The sequence below is a fragment of the Mastigoproctus giganteus genome, chromosome 11, assembly GCF_048544385.1.
Source record: "Mastigoproctus giganteus isolate SK-2022 chromosome 11, ASM4854438v1, whole genome shotgun sequence".
In the NCBI taxonomy this organism is placed as follows: domain Eukaryota; kingdom Metazoa; phylum Arthropoda; class Arachnida; order Uropygi; family Thelyphonidae; genus Mastigoproctus; species Mastigoproctus giganteus.
In genome coordinates this window covers 111,518,474-111,545,455 of record NC_143585.1, presented here as the reverse complement: position 1 = coordinate 111,545,455, position 26,982 = coordinate 111,518,474, and the positions used below count along the sequence as shown (strand labels likewise).

General features: G+C 39.2%; 1 protein-coding gene across 1 annotated transcript in view; it reads right to left on the bottom strand.

The window, feature by feature from the left end:
* Positions 1–26,982, bottom strand: part of LOC150078353 (Fanconi anemia group I protein homolog) — a 195,476-nt gene that overhangs the window by 61,527 nt on the left and 106,967 nt on the right. Inside the window, exon 5 of the mRNA XM_090385263.1 lies at positions 23,241–23,357. Within this exon, the coding sequence (XP_090241389.1) occupies positions 23,241–23,357 (117 nt within the window). The remainder of the gene's footprint in view (positions 1–23,240; positions 23,358–26,982) is intronic.

Sequence of the window (26,982 nt, the reverse complement as noted above, 5' to 3'; positions counted from 1 at the left end):
AACAAGAACCACAGCTCAACAGAGTTAGAAAAAAAAAAAAAAAAAAAAACAAGTGTGACAAACACTCACAGAAAAAAACCTCAAGGAATTAACATCACACAATCTCTTAAGAGAGAATAAATACCTGAAAAAATAAATCAGAATTCATACACCACCTACAGGGTTGTCAAAGAGAATCAACTAATGTATAGTGTTGTGTGAAATAGTTATTTGGATATAAAAAAAGGAGAAAATCCAAAAATGATCTCACAAGGACAAATATCACTGAGCAAAATGAAATGAATTTATCAGCAATGGATCAAGTCTGTATGCTTATTATCCATCAATATTAACTATATGAGAAAGAACAATGGTGCATCCCAACAGCTACAGTAAAGAAGTGAAAACAGAAGAGTTTAGATAACCTCCCAGTCAGTGTGCATAAAAAGGTATGCACAAGCAACTAAGCTTAGTTATTTAAAATAATAATCACAAGGGCAGAAAATAATTATGAAAAGGGCAACTAACAAATATGCTGATTGCATATTCGTCATCAATGGCAACTAGAAAATCAAAATTCTTCCTCACCAGACTCAGTCCAACCCAAAAGTCTCACATGAAAACATGACTGACTACTACTTTCAGGTTACATTTGGAATAAAGGTCCCAGCAAAAAAAAAAAAAAAAAAAAAAATGAAAATAAAACATACGACTCCTTTTGTATAAGCTTCCACCTTTCCCATAAAGCAATAATCACCAATGAAATGAACCGGGCAAATGGCTAGTCAAACCATTTACAGAAATAAAAAAAAGAACGGCATAAAAGAAGAAATTAATGACAGCTAGCAATTATTAAACAATGCACAACAGGAAACACAGGAGGAGGTAGCATATAATATTGACAAAGCTATCCTTATCAGAATCACCCAATACAAAAAGAGATGGCAAAACATTAAAAGGCTGACAATCTAATATACATCAGCCAAAATAAAACAACTACATTTTCTGTGAAAATGTGTGCAGTATCAGAAATAAGTTATTTACCCTGGAATAAATAATACTTGCAAGGCAACATGGTATGATTTGCTTTATGGAAACATCGTGAAACAAACATGAAGGGATAAATATCCTGATAGCCCTGCTGATTATGGCATGGTGTATTCATCAAGAGAGCAACCGTTGAGTTATATTATTATATTATATAGATATATAGATTGCCACACCATCACCAAGTGGTGGTGTGGCGACCTACTATAACTGAACGATTTTTGCATACATTAAACATGTTTCAGCAAAATCCACCTTATATGAAGCAGCCTTCATTTCCCTTCAAATGTATTCCCAAATGCTTGATGTAAACTCAGTATACAGTCCTCAATAACAAAACTTAATGATAATCTCAGACATTATCAACTGGTGCATAAATCAGCTACATCATTAAATCAATAAAAGTCATTTGTGGGGATTTTAATCTTATGCCTCATCTTGCTTCTCTTACAAGAGAAGTAATACAGCTATCTGAAAGACAGGCTATACTTGGTCTAGCTATGGCCAACTGTGGATCAATGAGAGGGAATCACTATTTGGATATTACAGTGATTCCCTCTCAGGAGTATCCTGTAGACTCCCATGCCATCATTCTCTTTGGACCATCCTCCTATCACATTCTCAATAACAATGAGAAAAAACAACATCCATAAGCTGACAAAACCAAAACATGTAATCTCTAGCCTGGCAGTATTGAATATTTAGAACTATATATACTCGTGGCAGTCCTTAAAAAAACTGTGATCTAGACCAGTGTTCTGCAACCTTTTTATCTTCATGGCACACCTTAAATTATCCGTGACAGCACATGGCACACCTTAAATTATCCATGACAGCACATGGCACATCAAAATGTTAATCCTCCAAAACGCATAGTTTAACAGCAATGTTAATCTATGTATATAAAGTGCTTAGCATCATAATACACAGCCATTTCTGACCTAGTCTAAATTTGTTTGCAGCTTGAGGCTCTAGCCCTAAATGCGCCTCAGCAATGTTAATATAAATATGCTGTCATAATAGAATCAATTATTATTGTTCCAACAATCCAACAGATTGCCTAATGCATATATTAACATTTTATGCACCCTAAATCACTGTGCAAAAGCAAAGCAATGCAAAGCCAAAAAAAAATCTATTAGTATTAAACCAAATAACTATGCATACCTTCAATGTGATATCTGTGCCTGCTTTGCTGAACACAGATGGCTAATGCGTGGCAGAATCATTGACAAATAAAAGATGGGGGATGTTTTGCTAACCCTTACACTTTTAAGGAACAGCACGTATGTATCTAACTTTACAAGCAGCATTTTATTGCAGTCAGCGCAGAGACAAAATGAGAAATATTGGAAGGGCAAACACAAATAAGTTTAGAAAGCAAATGTTGGATTCTCACGTGAAAAATAATTCGCTGTACCACATTTACAGACACAATACACACATGGGGGTATACACCCATGTGTGTATTGTGTCTAGGGAAAAAAAAAAAGGGTGTTGCCAGAAATGTTTCCACCAAGACCCAGGTAATCATTAGCCACAATAGGTAGGGGAGCCACCGACCCACCAGAGTCCAATTGCTAGCACCATGACGTAGGACTCTATGCCTAAACTGTGCGAAAGAACATTGGCACTGGACCTTAGATGACTGGAGATGGGTCTCCCGGTCTGATGAGTCCCTTTTCCAGTTATTTCGAGGGAACGGGAGAGTGCTTATCTGGCAGAAACCACATGAAGTGTGGTTTCTGCCAGATACGTTCAATGTTATGCACCCATCATGTCAACAAGGAACTGTTCAGGCAGGTGGTAATAGTCTGGACGGTTGGTTATGGTCTGGGGCATACGTTGGGACCTCTGGTATGTCTAGATGCATCTCTGAATAGTCTAGGCTACGTGTCCATCCTTGCAGACTATCTGCATCCCTTCATGGTCATCACGCACCCACAAAGCAATGGATTCTTCCAGCAGGACAATGCACCTCCCCACCCAGCCATGGTGACTAGAACAGTCTGAAGAGTATTCTGCTGATTTTACCATCATGGAATGGCCTCCCGGTTCATCGGGCATGAACCCTGTGGAGCATCTTTGGGATGCTCAATTGTAAAGACAGTATGCTACTATAACTGGATCTAGATAAGTTGGGCAAATAGGCTGAGAAGTGGCAACTGAAGTTTAACATTGACAAATGCAAGTACTGCATATGGGTAGCAATAACTGAAGAGAAACGTACCAACTGTGCGGTATTACACTCAGGGAAGTGGAAAGTGAAAAAGACCTGTGCAGTCAAATATGAAGTTCACTGAGCAGTGCAGATGGGCTGCCAGGGCAGATCATGGAGTCATTCAATGATATATAGGAATTTTGTTAGCAGGGACAAGGAGGTGATTATCCCGTTATACAAGGCATTGCTCAGGCCACACCTAGAGTACTGTGTACAGCTCTGGAGGACTCATTTTAGGAAAGATGTAGAGTTAGAATGAGTGTAAAGAAGGCCAACAAGATTGGTAAGGGTAACAAAGGGGTGCTCTTTCCAAGAAAGAGCTAAGTTCTGCAAATCGCTGTACCTGGAGAGTAGGCACCTGCGAGGTGATCTGATTGAGGTGTATAAGGCCTTGAATGGGTTGAGCAAACTGAATGCTGATGGGATTCTTGTTCTTGCTCAAACTAAGAACCTGAGGGGGGGAGCACAGATTCAAATTGAGGAAAGACAGTTGTAGAATAGATGTTAGAATAGTTGTAGAAAATTTGCCTTTAGCCAGCGGGTAGTTGATTGGTGGAACGGACTTCCATCTTTTATTGTGGAAGTTGATAGCCTAAATAAATTTAAGGCTGAGCTGGACAGGTGAAATGGGAGGGTTTTTTTTGGCTGATGCTGCATAAGCTTGCTTTCTTGCATCGTATACCAATGCTAATGCTGTGGAAAGGTCTGCTTGAGCTTTGGATCCTCCGCCTAGGAATGCAACAGAATTATGGACAGTGGTGCAGCAAGCATGGATGGAAATACCTGTGGAATTTCAATGCCTCGCTCTGTGACTGCTCTTATCTGGGCAGTCACACGGCGATGGGCTTACCCATTACTAGGTAGGTATCCCATGATTTCTGTCCACTCAGTGTAATACCAACAGGAATACAAGGCTCTGAAGCCAATAGTGAAATGGCTACAATATATCTGGATATAAAAGCAGCCTCAGATTCAGTCAATATCAATGCACTGTTGCAGCTAGTGGAACATTACTACAAAATAAAATGAACTCTTCTAAGCCTCTTATTCGTCACTATTATCCAGTAGAAGCTTAGCTATTACTGTGAACAACACAGAATATTCAATAAAAAAGCCGGAGTTCCATGCGGCAAGGAGGTATTCTTTTCAGTCTTCTCTTTACATCCACAATTTGCCCATTCTAGGCACATAAAGCTGAATTTAATACCTTATGCCTTTAATACCTTAATATTTAATAATATATATTTTTAAAATAATTATAATTATTTAATAATTATTAGTTTTTTTAAATAATTTTAAAATTATTTAATAATTATTAGTATTTAATAATTTAATACCTAATACCTTATGCTGACAACAAAAGGCTGATTTGGGCCATTCATCAAAAAGAGGATTCCATGAGAGTCACAAATGATTCGGATAATGCAACATTTAGAAACATACCTTCTCATTTCACCCTGGAAGTTAATCATAACAGGTCAGCCCACATCACTCTCTAAAGCCAAATTAAACAGATTTTCTGGAACTGACTGGTAGTCTGATTTCAAAAGTATTTTACCAAGATTTGGGCATCATCTTTGATCAAAAATTAAATTTAAGCAGCACTTTCAGTCGCTCCACATCAAGATGTCTAAAATGAACTGGATTGTAAAGCAACATTTATTGCATTATAGACACATAAAAACCATAAAGGAGTATATATATAGTGTTATTTGTCCAGTAGCACTATATGGGACAGAAATTGGGCTTCTACAGCCAAAACTAATATCAAAAGAATTTACTTGGATGAATATTGGCTACTACTACAATGGACATCACACAAAAACAGTGCCCCAAATTAATACATACCACATAGCTCACAGCTTATCGAAAACCTGACTTTTGTTCCACTCCAAGCAGAAGTCACCAAGTCAGACTGAACAACACAATCAAGATGATTGCAAAGATCACAGATATCCTGTCCACCTGGGAAACCTGTCAATAGCAGATCCCTAGTCAAGCACTGAGAGCAACACCTGTATTAGGACATAGTATGATGTGACTCTAAAAAAAATCTCAAGATTTCTCCCATACCAGATGTTGGCAAATCTCAGGATCTTGATATTGGATGCACACACACGTTTTTTTAACATTTGATTTAAAATTAGTGGTATAGTAATTATTTGTGATTCTTTGATTAAGTTGTTGCATCTGTTTTTTACTTAGCCTTTGTAACTGTTTAAAAAACACAGTCGACTCAGTATCAATATTGTAAATGATGTAAGGAAGCAAGCGTATACAGCATGAACAAAAAAAAATTTCACCCATCCAACCCTCCTCTAACTGTTTCTCTAGCTATTCCTTGAATTTATTCAAGCTGTCCACTACAACAACATCAGATGGAAATTTGTACCAGCAATTAACCACCTGCTAGCTAAAGCCAAACTTCTGTATATATTCTGCAATCATCCTTCCTCAATTTGAATATATGCCCTCCCTCATGTGTAGTCTGAGTAAGGGGAAAGAATCTCATCAGCATTTAGCATGCTCATTCTGATGAGATTCTGTTCAAAGCCTTAAACACCTCAAAGATGTCTGGTCTCCAGGCAATGCAAAACTGAAGCCTTTCTTGGTAAGAGCACCCCATTGGTCCTCTCACCAATCTTGTTTGCCTTGTATAAGGCAATGGCCAGATTTGGTCTGACTATTGCCTTATACACTCCAGCAGCTCTACATCCTTCTTAAAATGAGGACTCCAGACCTGTATGCAATACTTAAGATTTGGTCTGACCATTAATTGCTTTATACAACAGAATAATCATTTCCTTATCTCCTCTAGCAAAATTCTTGTATATCATTGATAAAACCTGATTTGACTTCTGCTGGCATTGTGTTGTATCGATAGGAATGTTTGAATCTGCTGATGAGGCTATCTGGATCAGAAGCTTTAATGGGAGCTGCTGCTTTTTAAAATCATTGTTTTTTTATAATTTTTGATTTAAAAATTCATTTTCTTTATTTTCTTTTCTTTAATTTTCTTTATTTGTTGTTTTCTTGACCCTTGTAATTGGTTAAAAAACTACAGTCGCCTTCTGCTGTCATTGTGTTGTTTCAATAAGAACATTCCGATTTTTGCCGCCATTGTTTTAGCATTAATATTAGGCAATACTTGGAGGTTTCACTGTGGTTTTGTAGTAGGGTAATCAATATTACAACATGCTTATAAACTATAACTTCAAGCAACACATTTGTTTTAACAACTTAATGCTATCATGTATTATTTAACCTAACATTAACATTTGTAGTTTTTGTATTGGTGATCTAATGTGAATATACAGGCTGGCCTCGATTAACGCGATTAATTCGTCCCGCGAGTGCATCGCGCAAAACAGAAACGCATTAATCAATTATAATAATCAATAGGAAAAATTATGATTGATACTTGACTTTCTGGAATGTCTATAAAGAATTTTAAAAATACCTTTTAAATAACTTTTTAACTGTATACAATGTAAAAGATAATGAAAATAATTATGGAATTAAATGTTTATTGCACAAAACAGCAGTTCACAAACTGTGCGCCACAGAATATTTTAAATTTTCGAGGGAAACACAGTGATACTCGACATCTGTCGGACACCACACGAACTACTAGCTTGAGGAAGTTCACAGTTTCAACATTTCTTATTAAGTTGTTTGGACCTAACTACTAAATGGAACTGTTAGGTATTTCTTTTGGTCTGGATGTGCTGTAAAAAAATTATTGAGACACTAAGAGGCGCCGCAAACCAAGAAAGTTTGGGAACCTCTGACATAAAATACACCATGAAGAAATGACTGTTGCAGAAATATTTGAACAGTGTTGACTTTCTCTTTTCATCAATCAATTTCCGATAGCTGACAACAATCTTCTCTGGGCCCTGGCGTAATAAATATCACAGAGAATCTCAAACCTTTTGTTTGAGGTTCTCTGCAATATGAAAGATTTCATCTAGTTCTTTTACCGTTATCTCCTTCGTGGTAACATTTTCATCTGGCTCATTTAAAAATTTGAATTTTTAAATGCGAGTCTGCATTGACTTCATTAGTGGGAGACAAACAAGTAACATGTCTTCTTCTGATGGTTGATGGAACACACAGAGGTGGGCAGCAGGCAAACATTTGTTTATTGCCCGTCCAAAGCGCGGTAATCAACACGTGATTCAAATCTTTTTCCACTATCGCATAAAAAAAAAAGATCGCATAAACTGGAAATTTGCATCATGAAAAGTGGTATAATTTTTTTCAAATAGTGGTAACTGAAACATGCATTAATCGAACTCGCGTTATGCGAGGCCTGGCTGTAGTGTTACTAGTAATATAGTGCATCGTAGTGGAATTGCAGGTTTTTAACTGAAGTAAACAAGTAGATCACAGAGGTTCTCATCATCTAGGTTAGCGTATTTTGATTTTATTTCATTTTTTTTTAGCTAATGAACTTTATTCTCGTAAGGATAAACCTTAAACCCCTATGAACCTAACGGTATAGCGCAATACACATAACTTAAACTTTTTTTTTTATGTCAACCCCAAACAAGAGAGGTATTAGAACCTATAGTACTTAGCACCGTGCTTGGGTTGGAGGTTGAGAAGATGAAAGAAGATATTTTTTTGACATTGGACTTGAACTTCTGTAGATTGTAATTTTCAGGAAATACGTATGAAGGAAAGTTGTTCCAGAAAACGGCAGTTGAATGAATAAATGAGGAAGATGAAAAGTTGGTTCTGTGGGTTTGAAGATGAACAGTAAATGGATGTTGGCTGGTGGCGGCACGTGTTCAGACTGTTTTGAAAGAGAGAGCGGGAATTATAGAAGCCAATTCAGAAGATCAGTGCCCACAGAGGTATCTGTAGAAGAGGCATGCAGCAGAAACAGTACATCTATGAGAAAGCGAGTGGAGAGACTCTGTTAGAGATGAATCATTAATTAACCTAACTGCCCTCTTCTGAATGGAATCAAGAAGCCTAAGAGAGGTTTTGGGGGCACCACCCCAGATGTGGGAACAATATTCCATGGCAGGGCAGATTTGCGATTTATACAGAGTGAGCAGCTGTTTGGAAGAAAAGTAACGCCGAGAGCGAACGAGAAAACCAAGTTTTTTAGATGCAGAGGAAGCAATATTTGTAATGTGCTTGTGCCAAGAGAGATTAGAAGTCAGGGTAATCCCCAAAAAGAGATATATCTTTTTGCCTATAAATTGGAGTGTCATTAAAGATAAGCATAGGAGCAGAAGAATCCTTTTTGCGAGATATAAGACAAGACTGAGTTTTAGAAAGGTTGAAATCAACTAAGTTGTCTTTGCCCCACTGGAGAATTACCCGAAGATCGGCATTTAAGGAATTGGTAGTAGATTTTCGAGAAGTTGAAGCTGATTGAGCAGAAGGTTTCTCAAAATGGAAAGTGGAATGCAGTGTGCTATCATCGGCAAAACTATGGATAGGATTTCCAGTCAATGGAAGAAGGTCATTAATATACAAGAGGAAAAGAGTGGGGGAAAGAACTTGTTTGTTTGTTGTTTGGTTTTTAGGAGCATTAGCAACTAAGGCTATATTGCTCCGGGAATATGCGGTGGTCATTCCCTAACCTTTCCGCACCCTCCGTATTTGGTGGTGATGGGCTCGAACCCCGGTATAATCAGGGAAAGAACTGAACCTTGGGGAACACCGGCATTAGTGGAGAAGTTAGAAGACAGAGAGCCATCTACCACCACCCTCAGTAAGTGATCAGAGAGAAAACTGGATAACCAATTACTAAAAACAGTTGGGAAACCATAAGATGGAAGCTTGTTTAGAAGACCTTTATGCCAAACACGATCACCAGCCTTTGAGATGTCAAGAGCAACTACTTGTGTTTCACCGAACCTTTCCATTGAATTAGTCCATAAATGGGTAACATAAACCAGAATATCACCAGTGGATTGACACTGACGGAATCCGTACTGGCGATCGTTGATCAGACGGAAGGTTTCTAGGTAGTTTAAGAGTTGGCGGTTAATTGATTTCTCCATTACTTTAGAAAGAGTAGAAGTAATTGCAATGGGACGATAATTGGATGGGAGGGATTTGTCACCCTTTTTAGGAACTGGCTGGATATGAGCAAATTTCCAAGCAGAAAGAAAAACACCTTTGGAATAAGAAAGTGAAAAAAGGCGGCAAAGAATAGGAGTAAGTTCAGGAGCACAGGTTTTGAGAACAAATGGAGAAATACCATCAGGACCTGGAGCTTTCTTAGCATCAAGATTCATCAAAATCCTTCTGATATCCTTTTGACGGAAGACCACAGGAGGCATTGAATGGGGAGCGTGTTGGGAATGGTGGGAGGTGTTTTGCCAAGATCATTAATGCATGAGCTGTTTGTTTGTTTGTATTTTATTGGCGCATCAGCAACTGAGGCTATAATGCGCCAAGAACAGGTAAAATAAAAATTTTAGCTCTCGGTGACCTAATTGGTTAGGCCACCACGTCACGGTATATAATAACAAATAGCTAAAAATAAATCAATAAAGAAATAACAATAACGTATGCATTTTAGATACAATTAAAAACTTTTATTAATTTAAAATAGTTAAAAACAGCAGACACATGGTCATTGTCGGATAAAATCTGACTGAGTGTATAAGGCTCAGTCAGATGATTAAAAGCGGTAAAACGGATATTCCTAAAATTTGGACAATCAATTAAAAGGTGTCTGATAGTTAAAACTATGCCACAGGACTCACACATAGGAGGGTCATCAGCTCTCAGCAAAAACGAATGAGTCAAATGACTGTGTCCTATGCGGGTCCGGGCGAGAACAACTTCCTCCTTACAATTCCTGCGCAGACTAGACTGCCACGGTTCAATAACAGGCTTTATACGATATAATTTATTCGCAGTCTGTCTATTCCACGAATCCTGCCATTGGGAATATATCTTTTTGTGTATTATTTGCCTGTAGTCTGTATAGGGGACTGACAGGCAGCGGTTATTATTGGGAATTGCTGATTTGGCTGCGGCGTCAGCCAAATCATTTCCCCTAATCCCAATGTGGCTTGGAATCCAGCAGAAGCGGATATCATATTTACATCCGAGGAGGAAGTGAATCTTCTGCTGAATACTAGACAGAACTGGATGAGGATTATATCTTACAGATATTAAAGCCTGTAACACGCTGAGAGAATCGGAGTATAAAATGAACCGTTGGTATTGGCATTCACTAATGTGATCCAAGGCTAACTCTATAGCATGCAGCTCTGCAGTAAACATACTGCATTCAGAGGGAATCTGCTCCGATGTAGTGCTGTCTGTAAAGACAGCAGCAGATCCCACATATGATTCGGACTTCGAACCGTCTGTGTAAACTGGCGCGAAGTCAGAATGTTCAGCTCGGTGTGTTGAATAAAGCTGCAGGTAGACAGACGATGGAGTGTCCGACTTTCCCCAATTTCTGAGGGCCAAGTCACATGTTGGAACACGAGCATGCCAGGGTGGAAGGGGTTGCTTTGGTGTTTGGGCAACCTTGTCTACCTTAATATTAAGTTCTTTGAGTACGATTGGCAGTCTTACGGGTATTGTACAAATTTTCCCATCGTGGCTCAAAAATGAATGGCCACGTAGGATGGTCTGGCAGGGATTTCAGTTTTAAGGCATACTTTAGAGACAACTGTTTACGTCGAAGTGATAACGGTGGTTCGTATGCTTCGACGTATAAGCTCGGGACGGGAGATGTTCGAAATGCTCCAATAGCGATACGGAGAGCCTGATGATGGACAGAATCCAGCCATCGAAGTACGCTATCTCTGGCCGAATTGTATACCAGGGACCCGTAATCCAGTCTGGATCGTACAAGTGCACGATAGATGCGTAGTAGGGTGCATCGATCCGCACCCCAAGATGTTGAGGAAAGAGAGCGGAGAATATTCAGCCCTCTTGTGCACTTTGTGCGGAGTTGACGGATGTGATCCAGAAAGGTCAGCTTTTTATCGAATACGAGTCCCAAGAATTTTGCGTCTGCTGCTACTGGAATTGCATTTTGTCCGAGCTTTAATTCAGGTTCAGGATGAAGGTTACGCTTACGACAAAAGTGTACGCAAACGGTCTTCTCCGGCGAGAACCTGAAGCCATTAGCAAGAGCCCAGGAGTTGAGGCGATCGATAGCTTTCTACAGTTGTCTTTCAATAACCCTCATGTTGCATGACTGACAAAATATGCTAAAGTCATCAACATAGAGGGCACAGTTTACAGTTGGAGGAAGGTGTTCTGTGATGGAATTGACTTTGATGGCAAAAAGCGTGACACTTAATACTGATCCTTGTGGTACTCCCTCCTCTTGGCTGAAGGAACGAGAGAGTGAGGATCCCACACGAACTTGGAACGATCGACTGGCTAAAAAGTTTTGAATAAAAATGGGGAGTTGCCCCCTAAGGCCAAGGCTATGCAGATCTTTTAAGATGCCAAATCTCCAAGTTGCGTCATACGCTTTCTCCATGTCAAAGAACATCGACACCAAGTGTTCGCGTTTTAGGAAAGCATCCCGGATGGATGCTTCCAATCTAATAAGATGGTCCAAAGTGGACCGGTTCCTTCGGAAGCCGCACTGGATGTTGGAGAGAAGGTCATTTGTTTCGAGATACCAAATTAAACGAGAATTAACCATTCTCTCCAGGATTTTGCACAAGCAGCTGGTCAGAGCAATAGGACGATAATTGGTGATGACTTTTGGATATCCTTTCCTGGCTTAGGAAAGGCAAGAACGATTGCCTTTCGCCAGGAGTCCGGAAACTGCCCATCAATAAAGATTCTGTTATACAGAAGGAGCAGACAATCCATAGATTTTGGTGAAAGATGTTTAATCATTTCATAATGGATGCCATCTGGTCCAACGGCACTTGCTTTGGAAAGAGCGAGGGCTCTTTTCAGTTCCTGAATAGTGAAATCCCCGTTGTAGGGATAAATGCTCTTAGATTTAAAGTTAAGTGCCTGTTTTTCAATTTTATATTTCAGGACCAGGAACTCTGGAGAATACGAAGATGTTGCAGAGATGTTAGAGAATGTTTCCCCAAGAGCATTGGCTATTGCAGTTGGATCTGCAATAGCGCATCCATTATAATCTAGGATTGAAGAAGGGTGGGATGTACATTTTCCCTTCATTTTCCGGATTTTATCCCAGACTACCTTAGAGTTGGTAGACTGGTAGACGATGTAAAACGGATCCACGATTCCTTTTGACTCTGACGACGGATGTAGCGTGCTTTGGCTCGTGCACGTTTGAAGGCTTTAAGGTTGTTCGGGGTAGGATATCGGCGAAATATCCCCCACGCTTTGTTTTGAGCCTTTTTTGCTGCTGTGCATTGTGAATTCCACCAAGGTTTGGGAAATGGTGGAAACCGGGCAGATGCTTTTGGAACAGCATTCGCAGCTGCTTGGACAATATTTTCTGTGATGTACTTAACTGCATCATTGATAGGCTCTTGACTGACCGTGCTAAGATCAAAAATTGCCTGATGTTGGAAGGCAGTCCAGTCAGCCTGATCAATCTTCCACCGTGGTAACCTGAAGGGAAGACATGGTCTCCCACTGTGTAACGAGGTTATCACAGGGAAGTGATCACTTCCGTATGGATTCTCCTCCACTTCCCAGGTGAGTGAAGGGAGTAGAGAAGGGGAGCAAATAGAGAGATCAATAGCAGAAAAAGTACGGGTAGGCATGTGGAAGAAGGTGTTTGTTCCAGTATTTAGAAGGGAAAGGTCATTGTCATTGAGCATACCTCTATGACTCGTCCCCTTCCGTTGATGTTAGCACTACCCCACAGGGTGTTATGTCCGTTAAAATCCCCGAGAAGTAAGAAAGGGGGAGGCAACTACGTTAGAAGATCATCAAGGTCTGCCTGGGAGATGTCAGTCCCAGGTGGCAAATAGATAGAGCACACAGTTAATAAAAATCCGACCGTAAGGCGAATTGCAACAGCCTCTATGCTAGTTGTAATTAGTAAGAGCTGCACTGGGGTCTGGTTACCCACAAGGATAGCCACTCCCCCATGTACAGAGCCATCCGCAATTCTATCCTTACGAAAAATTGTGGTGTTATGCATCGTGGAATCGTCATTTGCCTTTAGGTATGTCTCCTGCAAGCAAAAGCAAATTGGCTCGTGCTTTTGCAGGAGGGCCTTGATGTCATCTATATTTCGCCGGAATCCACGACAATTCCATTGTAGGAATTTAGCCATTATTTTGGCTTGGTGGGTCCATCAGGCGGCTTCCGAGGTGCTGAGGGCTTACTTTTATCAGTCTTGGGTCTATCTTTTTTGGGGAAGAATGGACGCTGTCCCGTGTCCATTTCCTCCTCTGCAAAGAGTTCCAAGACTGAATCTTCGGGTACCTCCTTCTGCTCGACATCCATCTTTTCTTGGGTACTGGGGGGGGGACTTCCCCTTTTTTATTCTTATCTTTCGTAATTATCTTTGTTGTTTGTGGAGCATTAGGAGGTACCGATATAGGAGTGGCAGCTGATTGGTCCTTCTGTGCAGGTTTTTGAGAACTTAAAAGATATCGCGCGATGGGAGTGAAAGACTCCTTTGGAAGAATGGTCATATCCGTCTGAGTTCCGACGGAACATCTCCCTGCTACCTTCTGGGCGTAGGTAGGTGTCTTGATATTCAGGGGTTTGACCGATTTCCTTGCCTCCTGGTATGATATATTTAGCTCTGCCTTCAGCCGTTGAATTTCTTTTTCTTCTTTCCACCTCTGGCATGCTCGTGAATAGGCCGGGTGTTCGCCTTCACAGTTAATACAGGTGGGTTTTGCGGCTGAACATGCTGTTGTTTCGTAGTCCTTTGCACCGCATCGAGCGCATGCAAGGACTCCAAGGCAAGCCATTTGAGAATGTCCATACTTCTGGCATTTAAAACACCGTAAAGGGTTCGGAACGTATGGACGCACTGAACAGTTGATGTATCCAGCTTTAATCTCGTCAGGAGGTTTAGGAGAGTTAAAAGTCAGGATAACGCTCCTGGTTTTAACAATTTTTCCATCCCTTCGCGCAGTAATTCTCTTGACGGCAATGACTCCCTGTGGTTTTAATTCGGAGCAGATTTCCTCCTCGGTTACATCGAGAAGGTCCCACTCCGAAATGACACCTCTCGATGAGTTGAGTGTTCTGTGTGGTGTCACTGTTTTAGGTATTCCTCCGAATGATGTTGTTCGGAGGAGATGTTCAGATTGCCTGTCATTTTTAGTTTCAATTAAGAGGGCTCCAGAACGAAGCCTCTTAACTGATTTGGGTGAACCTGCTAACCCATCTAACCCTTTTTGAATGAAAAAGGGCGACATTTTACCAATCGGTGTCTCATTGGTAGAATGCATGATTAAGAACCTTGGGACTGGACCTGATGGTAATTCGGTTCGCTGCCTCTTATTAGCAATAATGCTATCTGGATCTTTGTCAATGGTTTCAGATAGGGACCGGGTTGGGGCCCCTGAAGAAGTTAGTTTATCAGGATTCATGGAGTTTATTAAATTGTTCAGTGCCCGGGCTCCCCACCCACCACGGAGCCCAAAGGGACGCCCACTACCCGGCATGCAATAAATGCGCTCGGGAGTGGGACGCCAGGGCTACCCAGACACTATACCCGCACCGCCGCCAGCCTGAATCCTGTCCCTCGGACCATGAGGGTAGGGGCGTGGCATTGACACGGTTGACCCTCGCAGGTGAGCCTACTAGCCAATTGATCCTAGCCGGGCCTTCCAGGACCACCCGTCTTGTCGAAGCAGGGGCCAAAGTGGTGTATTGAAGCTGGGCCCCTCAACCACCAGGATCCCCCTTTCCGAATTTCCACGGGTCGCAGCGCACGGCAAACACGCCGGATTCCATTGATGTAAGCCTGGAACCTGGGCTGTGGGCGTTGGATCCCAGTGATGCTAGTCTGGAAGTCCAGCAGCGTCACTGGGAGGTCCCCTCACCACGTACAGGTGCCCACGTTGAGGGGTAATACATGAGCTGGAAGAAAAATGGGATGCTAGCAGGTCAGCTTTATCCTTGGCTGAAGTGCAACATAACCATCTGGTTTGGACAGAGGTGGGAGCAGAGATGGGCAAAGTTGCGGCCAATAGCTTTGGCAAGAGACCAGAATGCTCGGCTGCCATTAGGACAAGAAGCAAGTTTTCGACTCTTAGCCTGTTCAAACTCTAGTTTGGACTGATTAATAACTGCTTTACAGTTGTTGCGAGCTTTGGTGTAGGCAGAAAAATGAAACTGAAGAATTAGAAACAAGCCAATTATGATATGCAACATTCTTCTCTTGAACAGCCTTAGCACATTTATTGGAAAACCAAGGTTTAGATAAAGGACGGGATTTTAAAGTGGAGTGTGGGATAAAGGATTCCATTCCTGCAAGAATAACTTCTCTGACACGCCCTGAGCAAACGTTGATATCAAAAGTTTTGAAACAGTAATCCAACCATGGAAAAGAAGAAAAGAAGTCTCACAGGTCATCCCATTTTGCATTCTTGTAATGCAAACAACACAAGGTTGGGAATAGCCATGAGATAAAGGTTCCATTGGAGAAGAGACAATCACCGAGTTGTGATCTGAAGTGTCTAAAGGACCTCTCCAATAAAGGGTAAGCAAACTCCAGGTCAAAAAATGGTCCAGCTACTGCTATCCTTATCTCTACTTCTCTTCCAAAACAAGATCAGATTAAAAAGAAACCAAGTCCTCCCTCAGATGCACACATGAATAAAAAACCTACGTTTGCTCAAGTTGTTTCTTCGTCGACAAAAATGGAATCTCAAAATTCCACTAAAAAGGACCATTCTCGCCTAAGTGCCCATCAGCAACCATATAGATTGGTCAGTGTACCATATATAGATTGGTCCACTTGATATCGATGGTTCGAATTGTTGATGATCCTGCTCAGGTAGCTAACAAACTAAATGAATATTTTGCATCGACATTCACACATGAGGAGTTATTCAGCGAGGGGAATGCCAGAGGTGTATTCAACTCTGGCATTAAACTAGATAATCTTGTAATAACTGAGAGTAAAGTGAAGGAGAAATTGTTGAAAATAAACACAAGAAAGGCACCTGGGGTGGATGGGATCTATCCAGTTATATTAAAGGAAGCAGCAAAGGAAGTAAGCAAACCCATAGCCATAATTATGAGAACATCCTTGGACTCAGGGGAGGTTCCCACGGACTGGAGATGTGCAAATGTATCGCCAATTCACAAAGGGGGATCGAAGGGTGACACGAGTAATTACAGACCAGTTAGTTTAACTTCTGTACCAGGAAAATTAATGGAGGCACTGGTTAAAGAAGCACTGCAGGATCATCTAGACAAGACTTCAGTTATAGCTTGGACACAGCATGATTTTGCTAAGGGGAAGTCCTGCCTGACCAATTTGATTGGATACTATGATGCAGTCACAAAAGAACTGGATGCAGGGAATAACTTTGATATTATATACTTGGATCTTAGAAAGGCTTCTGATACTGTTGCACAAATTGGAGCAGTCTGGCATTGGAGGCAAATTGCTGCTATGAATAAAGGGGTGGTTGAGGGGGGGGAGAAGACAGAGAGTGGTAATCAATGGACACTGCTCATCGTGGACTAATGTTATTAGTGGAGTCCCTCAGGGTTCAGCGTTCCATTATTGTTTTGTGTATTTATAAATAATTGTAATAACTGAAAGTAAAGTGGAGGAGAAATTGTTGAAGATAAACACAAGAAAGACACCTGGGGGGTGGATGGAATCTATCCAGTTATATTAAAGAAGGCAGCAAAGGAAGTAAGCAAACCCTTAGTCATAATTATGAGAGGTATGGGTACCTCCCCTTGGACTCAGGGGAGGTACCCATAGACTGGAGATGTGCAAATGTGCCCCCAATTCACAAAGGACAATCAAAGGCTGACACAAGTAATTATAGACCTGTGAGTTTAACTTCTGTTCCAGGAAAATTAATGGAGGATATAATCTTGATATACCATCATTCCAATAATATTGATGATGGTATATCAAGCTTAATGTCCAAGTTTGCAGACGATACAAAGGTTGGCAGGGTTGGTAAGGACACTACTGACGCTATGCTGCTGCAACAGGATCTGGAAAGGTTGAGCAGATGGGCTGAGAGGTGGCAAATGAAGTGTAACATTGACAAATGTAAAGTACTACATATTTGAAACAGCAATCCCGGAGCAACGTATCAACTCTGTGGTACTACACTGACAGTGGTAGAGAATGAAAAGGAACTGGGGGGTAATTGTGCAGGCAGATATGAAGTTCTCTGAGCAGTGCAGACAGGCTGTAAGAGTAGCTCAGGGTGTCTTGTCAATGATATACAGGAATTTTTCTAGCAGGGATAAGGAGGTGATTATTCCCTTGTATAAGGCAGTGGTCAGGCCACACCTTGAGTACTGTATACAGGTCTGGAGGCCTCATTTCAAGAAGGATGTAGAGCTGTTGGAACAAGTACAGAGCAGGGCAACAAGATTAGTGAATGGAACAAAGGGTTGCTCTTACGAAGACAGCCTTAAGCTTTGCAAATTACAGTGTCTGGAGTCTAGGCACCGGTGAGGTGATCTGATAGAGGTGTATAAAGCCTTGAATGGTTTGAGCATGCTCAGTGCTGATGGGATTCTTCCCCTTGCCCAGAATAATCACCTGAGAGGGCATAAATTCAAATTGAGGAAAGACAGATGTAGGACAGATGTGCGGAAACTTGCCTTTAGCCAGCGGGAAGTTGGTTGGTGGAACAGACTTCCATCCCTTGTTGTGGAAGTTGATAGCCTAAATAAATTTAAGACTCAGCTGGATGAGTATTTTGAATGAACGGAGGGGTGAAGTGGAAGTTTTTTTTTTTTTTTTTTTTTTTTTGGCTGATGCTGCATAAGCTTGCTTTCTTGCATCATATGCCTCTACTAATGCTATTAGCAATGTTTTTGCGTGAGAATGAAAAACAATAATCATAATTTACCTGACTGTGTATCTCTTCTTTTGTTGGTATATTTAGATAGAGGCACTTCTAAAATTTCGATTAATACTAAATATAGCTAGTATATAACTCAAAATTAAACTGAAAATAGCCAAAAATATGGAGCACAGAATTCTCACTGTAACCATCTTGGCCACCTAGCAGATGATTTATCGAAGGAATAAATACATTCAATAAATGTGTAAATTACTGAATTTCATCTGTTGTGCAGCTTGTTGTCCTGGCCAGTGTATGACATGTGAGGAAGGAGAGGTCTTTTGTTTTTGTATTGCTTTATTACTATATATTTCTGTTTACTCAATTATATGAGGTAATTAGTAATAAAGAGAAGTGCCCTCAAACCTCTGATACCTACTTATGCTACCTGACTGCTTAATAAGTATCTAAATCAGAATTTTCCTGGTCCAGAGAGCATTGAGATTTTCCCTAGTCCTGATAGAACCTAATTATGTCGACAAACCAGTGTCTGAGTCTATGAATAATTACAAACAAAAATCTCAAACAATTATAATATCTTTCAAACAACTTTAATACATGTCAAATTGTAAACAGTTCAAACACTATACCAACAGATTCTAATCTGGTCATAACATTAGGTTTACCTTCTCTTGGTCAACAACATAGGCATAATTTAATAATTCCACTATTTATTCTTGCCTTATAACAGGTAAGGGCTACCTTACATAATATACATATAATTCATTCTAACGTTATGGCAACCTTCTACTTTTGAAGCCATTCCAATTCAGTTTAATACAAAAACCACTTAGCCTATTTCTAAATACACATAAGATACTGGCTAGATGTATATTAAAAGTTTCTTTCCTTCTCGTGATCTACTTTAATTTCTACCTTCTGTGCGGAAATACATTCTTTAAGTGTATGGTTTCCTTATTTTCATGAAATTTCCCTTCTACAAACATTAACTGTCTTTGCTCTCCCTAATGTTTATCGTGACTTTACCTTGCATTTTTAATGAACACAAATTCATCGGGTGCTCATATGCCAGACATAACCTTCCCCTTTTCGTAGTAAATTTCTTAGCTGTTTCACCTTAATTTAAGGTATAATCCCCTTTGTGTAAACCTGGCTTTAATCGTTTTGATTGTTAACATAACTTTTACCTATGCATACATATATAAACATACAAGTATCTTAGTTCTAGTATACTCAATTATATTTTCTTACAAGTTCCATTTTCGCTGCCAGACCCCTCTTTTACTATACTGCCCCATCACAGGCCCATATATATATATATGTCCTGGGATTCATTTTTATAGCTTATATAGCATGAGAGTAACAGTCCACTTACTTTGTTCCTATCTCGCTTTTGCCCTGTCCTAAGTTGGTGAATCCATTGGGTGTTCACTTCCACTACTTCCACCTTTCCAAAGGGCCTCAGATTTTTGAATGATTAGCAATTATTTCATCTAAGAGATGGCCTTCATTCCAATTGAGTAGCCTGTACTGCTGGTGGACTGTGGTAGGCAAAGGACTAGCTCCTCAACTTCTCCCACAGATTCCATCTCTCCATAGGGATATCACTTCCTTGAAATGACTTGGAGATTCCTTCTCACTGTAAGGCACATAACTATCTTAGCTTTACGGTCACTTTCATAATTTTATTTTACTTCTCTTGCATCACTGACCTTGTTCTGACCCACACACACACTGACTCCGACTGCTCAATTTTCCTGCTCTTTCTCTCTTTAGATTTCACACCAATCACAGGGCAGAATCTAAAGCTCGGCCACTCACCTCCCAGTATCTGATCACCTGATCTCCTATTTCTGTTTCCCATGGATTTCTTCTCAAAAATTCTGACATCTAACTATCACGCTATTCCTCAGGCGTCGAGCTTACTCAGTATAGATTCCTTTGAATATAATACTATCACATTCCTTAAGCATGACTATGTATTCCCTCAGGCATGTCCTTGATTGTTACTATGTACTGACTCCTTCCAACTACTCTTTAGAGAATTATGATATCTAAGAATGAAACTGATTTTGTTTTTCTCTCTTTTGCTTTATTAATTAATCTACCTCATCAACCACGTTCACCTACATTGGAATTATTATTATGTTTATTTTTTTTTATATATATTTAGCCAGGTTTATCCCACTACGATTGTATATCTAGCCGAATTTTGTTATGGAATACCTGTAAGGTATAAGTTTTACAGGTGTTTCATCAATGACTGACTTCCAGCAGCGCACCGCTACAGATTATGGCGACGGTTTCCATCTTCATAAATGGATCCCCTTCCATATGAGTAAAGGCTGTTTTTCATGATACAAATTTCTTGCTGCTCACTACACTCGCTGGTAACAGCAAAGTGATATATTTTTTATTTTTTTATTTTTATTTTTGTGTTTTTGTATGGGCGGCTCCTAGAACAGAAGTTCATCTCCGCCTCGTTGCTCTGTTCAGTTTTTATAGACTCTGTAAAGGTATGGCCGGCGTGTGTCTTATAAAAATAAATAATATATATATATATTTTTTCTTTTTTTTCCAAACCAAATCCACACAGGAATATCCCAGATTGGATGAAGATAGATGAAAAGGAAGGGGAAAGAGAAAAAAAAAAAAAAAAAAAAGAAAAAGCTTTTCATCCCGCACGGGAGAAAGTGATAGGAAAGAAAAACTGTGTTTGTGAGCTTATGTGTGTGTGTGTGTGTGTGTTCTGTAGCGTGATGTTGTGTTTTGGCCTATCGGCTACCTGGAAGGAGTGATCACCTGGACGATTCCTCCAGGTACTCGTCCCTAGCAGAAGAAGGGCAAGGCCTCCCCTACTATCTGCACGCCCTCCTCCCTGGGGAAGAGTTCCCAGGGAAGAAAGAAAAACTTGTATAAGATGAAGAGAGGGAAGGAGTAAAGAGGAGAAGGACTGTTCCGGCCCAGAGAAGTCCCAATCCAGGATGGATAGCTAGAACAACAATGCAAACAAATAAATAATAAATAAATAAATAAATAATAATAAAAATAAAATAAAATAAAATAAATTAGTGTGAGAGAGGAGCTTTTCTGGTCTGGGGAGCCCCAGCCCAGGTCAGAACGCGAAAAAAAAAAAAGATTTAAATCTCACAACCTAGTCAAGGAAAGGAATAGAGCCAGGATGTCAGCAAGCAGAATGATGTTAAAGGGGAAAAAATAACAAATAAATAAAAAATAAAGGAAAAGAAAGAGGGATTTTTTTTTTTTTTTTTTTTTTTAAATAATTATCCCACACGGGGTGGATAGGAAAAGTCTATCAGGAGAGTGCTGAGGCTACTAGTGCTAGCAGATTATGAGAAGAAGAGAGAATGTCCAATTTTTATCATTGGCACAACAGGCAGCTTTAAACTTTTATTGCTCTACGAACATGACATTTTAATTAATTTCGATTAGGCGCTGTTTTATGTACAAGAGATAGGTGCACTTTTCCTTTACTACTCATGTTAATGAATTTTGCTGAATAGTCATGGGAAATTCATTCCTATTAAAAAATAAATAAACAATAAATAAAATTAAAGAAGTGAAACGGAAGAAAGCAAAAAAAAAAACAAAAAATATAGATTTATTGGATAATACATGTATTTTTATCACCAGAAAATGTGAGAGAGAAATTATGACAAATTTATAAAGAACAAGCATTCCAATTTATATAAGTTCACATTTTAAAAATAAAATTTAATTTAATTAATTTAACTCTGAGTCTTCTCAAGCTAAAAAGGCCTAGTAAAACATGGGTCCTTAAGTGAATCGTTTTCGAGATATTGCACATATCTAGTTGGGATCCACCACTGACAAAGTGAATTGTACAGAGTTGGGATCCACCACTGACTATGTGTTTAGGTTAGGTTATGCTCATTCCTTCCCTTTCCCCTCTCTCAATTCTCTGAGACACTGCAAAAATACTAGTACTTGTCAAAGGATAGTCAACATCGAAAGAGGTTACAGCAATGAAGAGTATGTGGACATGCACTTCATGTATGGTAAAGCCAATAGCAGTGCACTCGAGGCTGCACGTTTATACCAAGAAGCATTTCCCTGCACATTCATCAGGGTACATCGAAACCTTGGAGAACATGGGTGCTTTGCACATGGAGTATGAGCAGGTAGGCCCAGAAGCATAACACCTGATGTTGAGGAAAGGTTGTTAGAAAGAATAAACAAAACAAATTATGATATTAGGGTCCCCCATAAATGATTACATCTACTCATATATTTATTTGTCTGTAAATTGCGTGTGTTCTCTGGTCGATTTGCTGGACGAAAAAACCCCAGTTTCTGGGGGAAAAAACCTTGTTATCTATGCCTGAGACTGACTAACTCAGCCACAGAGTGAAAAAAGCCAACTAAAGTTCCTCTCGTCATCGACGGGATTTAAACCCAGGCCTTTTCCACCCGGTGTAGGGAGGACGGTGACAATATCACTGTGCTATCCGCGCAGACTGTTAGAAAGAATAGAACAAAATCCAGGAATTCCGACAAAGAGGGTTGCTCTGCAAGAGCGTGTACTGAGTCATAGCAGTGTGTGGAAAATTTTACATCGCCAATTACTGTTCCCATACCATATGCAACGTGTACAAGGTCTCAGCAATACAGACTATCCTCCCAGAGTGCTCCCATAGTCAGTGGCAGATCTTAACAGAAAATGTGCATTATCTCCAAAACAGTTCATTTGTGGCCTGATGTTCACTGAGACTTTTTTTGCTAATTTTAGTTTGTACTTTTCACCTTTAAATTATTGACCATCATTTATGAAATACCCTGTATATAAAAACCAATATACTTATAATATCATTAATTTACAGCATTTCTTATAGAATATCATTACAATATTTTTTAAACATATGCACTTCAAGTTATATAGTTATGAATTTTTTTATTTAATGAGAGAGAGAGAGAGAGAGAGAGAGAGAGAGAGAGAGAGAGAGAGAATTCTATGTAATCATTTATGAATTAAAACTTAAAACAAAATCAAAGAGGAACAATGAAAGTATAAAGTAATGTTTCAGTACCTGCAAGTATGTAATGAGAGCATACACTTGAGGGGTGAGATGTGTGCCAGATAATTTTACTAGCTTCTCATACTGGGAAATCAAGTGACCAAGTTTACCAGCATAAATCACAAGGTGCTATGAATTAATAAATTAAAGAAATACATTATTCGCATTAAATTACAAAAAATTATACACAGCCAAGATTTAAAATGAAATAATTTCCTAATTAAGAAATATAAAGTACTTCAGCTTTAAGCTAAAATAGAACACACATCACATTCTGTTCCAGTAAAATGGAAAGCACTCATTAACTTGATGCATGTGTACAGGAACTCCCCGACTTAGGCAAGGGTTGTGTTCCGCAGAATGCTACGTAAGTCAGAATTTCCCCCATGCTTGTGTAGCACTCACAACTGTGCTCACTGAATTGATTGAATCAAAAAAGAAATGTTCGACGAACAAACATGTAAATAGAACTATTTATTGTATTTATTCAATTTTTTTATCTCATGCGCAGGAAAAATTACAAAAAAAGAGAGACAGGCATAACGTCAGTAAGTTTTACCCCTTGAGCATCATTGCCAGAATCGATGTCTTCAGCTCATAACTATGCCGCTGCGGAGATTTAGAGGGGCTCAGCTGCTCAACTTTAAGAAAGAACATATAAATGGATGACTGGAAGGTGGCTTTTCTCTTTTCATCGTAGATTTCTTTGTAGCAAGTAAGCATATCATTCACTCCTCTGTTAAATTTTAAGAATCGTTCGCTGTCAGGATCCATCTTCTCAAACCATGCCATTGCCAACGCAATTTCACAAAATGCCTTTGCTGTCTCTCTCTGGTTATGAAGCATTTCGGCTCCTCATTTCGTTCATCTTAAGCTTCGTTAGCATTTTCTTCTTTCACTATTGCTGCCTGCAGGTCAATAAGTTCATCGTTAGATAATTCCTTCTCTTCTTCCTCTATTAACTCCTCCACCTCCAACTGAAGTAGCTCTGCAACCTTTCCAATATCTTATATAACCTCTTCATATGATTCGTCTTTTTCAAATCTTTCAAAGCCTTTTACGTGCCCTGGGCATATTTTCTTCCATGCGCCATTTAAACAACTTTTAGTAATTTCCGCCCAGGCCTTATTAATGTTAAAATGGTGTGGTAAATATTGTAAGATTTCCAAAAGTCTCTTAACATAAAATTTTTCTCACCGTCTAGTGCAGACAATGCCTGAGCAAATGTTGTGCATAAATAGTATGCTTTTAAATTCGAAATAACACCCTGATCAATACATTGGATGAGTGAAATCATGTTTGGTGGTAGAAATATGACTCTCACATTCAAATTGAAATCATCTAGATGCATAGGATGTCCAGGAGCATTATCTAATACAGTGTTACCTAAACTTTTTTAGTCATGGAACACTTTTCATCTCACAATATATTGATGGAACACTTACGAAACAGACGTTTAGAGGGAGTCAGAGAACTGTTTGTAATATTTTATTACATACGAAGCACTGTGCATCAGGAGCATCTTTATTTCCAACATATGTAAAGCCGAAATTCAAGTAACTGTCATCATACTTTCGTTTTGTTCTTTTATTAGGTGGTTCCTGTTATTTTCACTTAGGATTTTTTGGGAACAAAAGGCTGCGATTGTTCATCCTCACTTTTAATGTGACAATATTGCATTCTATTTCATCGACCACAGTTGCAATAATAGAAGTACTTGCTTCTCATTTTAAAAGTTGCTTTTTTCAACCACAAATCCATGGTCATTTATTTTAATAATAGTATTTTGAAATTACTGGTAATTATCAAAAAAAATTTAAACAAGGAAGTGAGTTTAGTTATGATATCGGTTCACTTCCCTCTCTCCTTCAACACGTGTACTCCAGGCTAAATTGCATAGAATGGCACATTAGATCACTACATGCTTCTTTTTAGTAGATGTCATTACCTCTACGCATACTTATCTATGGAAAGCCCGCCAAATAAAGTGTTCCACAGTCTATTTGATTATTAGTCTATGCCAATATATTAATAACCGAAAAAAAAAAATAATGTTAAAAATTATATTAATACAAAAGCAGTGTCCACTACAAATATGCAAAATTTATTTATTTATTTATTTTTTAATTATTAATAACGATTTTTCACAGAACACGGTTTGAGAAATGCTGATCTAATAGAAGCAAGATCTTGAAAGGAACGTCGTTGTCTTTACAATATTCTTCAACTTCAAGGAATGAAGCAGAATTTAAACCAATCCTCAAAGAGAGATACTGTTATCCATACTCTCTGGTTTGATCGGAAATGCACAGGTAGGGTGGCTTTATTGATGCCCTTAAATGCACGAGGATTTTCAGAATGGTACACAAGCAGTGGTTTTAATCTGTAATCTCCCACTGCATTAGCCCTAAGCAAAAACATGGCCCTATCTTTTAACGTCTTGAAACCTGGCATTGTCTTTTCCTCTTTGGCAATGTATGTTCAATCCGGCATTTTTTTCCAATACAGAGCAGTCTTGTCAACATTAAAAATTTGCTGCATTGAATAGCTGCCTGCATCAATAATTTTTCCCAACACATCACAAAATTTTTCTGCAGCTGCAGAATCAGCACTGGTGACTTCACCACATTCTTTAACGTTGTGGAAACCAGTGTGATGCTTGAACCTATTAAACCACGCGTTGCTTGTCACGAACTTGGGTTGGGGTTCACTGTAATTATCCTTGATATCTTTATAAATACTTGTTGCTTTTTCTTGAATGGTCATTAGACTCAGGGGGCACTCGCTTCTGAATCTGATTTTCCATCCATATTATTAACAGTTGTTCCATCTTTGATCTAGCACCTGAACGCTGTTTTGTGATCACTGTTGATCTTAAGTGAGTCGATCCTTTAACATGTTCTTTTATATGCACAGTGTCCTTTAAAATAGTACAGTATTCACTGTTGAAGCAGCGAGACCTAATTCCCTTGCAATAGATGACAAACCTTGTCCTGCATCATACTTCTTAATCATTTTCATCTTCATTTCTAAATCAATTTTGTTTCGTTTCCTGGCACTACCACCACCTGCACTTTTCATCGGTCGCTTTCCCTTCACCATAGTAATATTTAAATAGGAATGAAGAGATGTTTCTGAAAATTTGTTTTTTATATGATTAAAGATTTCAGTGAAGGGGAAAACACTTCACCATAATAGCGTAAACACACACAATTTCAGTAATCAGTATTATTGCAAATGCAATAAGAACGAGTTTACAATCCGTTTATAATTAGATGCACTAACAAAAAAACCCAATAAACCAGAAAGTGCAAATTGTTTTTATTGTTTTATGGTCATGGCCTCCAGAAACGTGCTTTAGAAAAATATCACAAAGGCGTTCAAAAATTGATTCTTATAACAGGAAAATATGATAACGATAAAAGGGTAGTGCAATTTTCATTATAAATATGACCTTTTAGAGAGATAAATAGGTTAGTAAAATAGTGAAATTTTCAATTTCCAAGGACTGGGAATAAATTAAAAAAAAAAAAAAAAAACAAACAAACAAACAAACAAAACAAAAACCAAAACTGTGTTATTGGGTTCAGGTTACGATATTTTCACGATACTTCCATTTATTCCTACAGGATGCAAAACACATTTCCACGATTTTTTTAAGTTTGCATCAGCAAAACTTACGTAAAGTCGAAATTCCGTATGTCGGGGAGTTCCTGTATTTATATATACACTGTGTGTGCGTGCGCACGCGCAC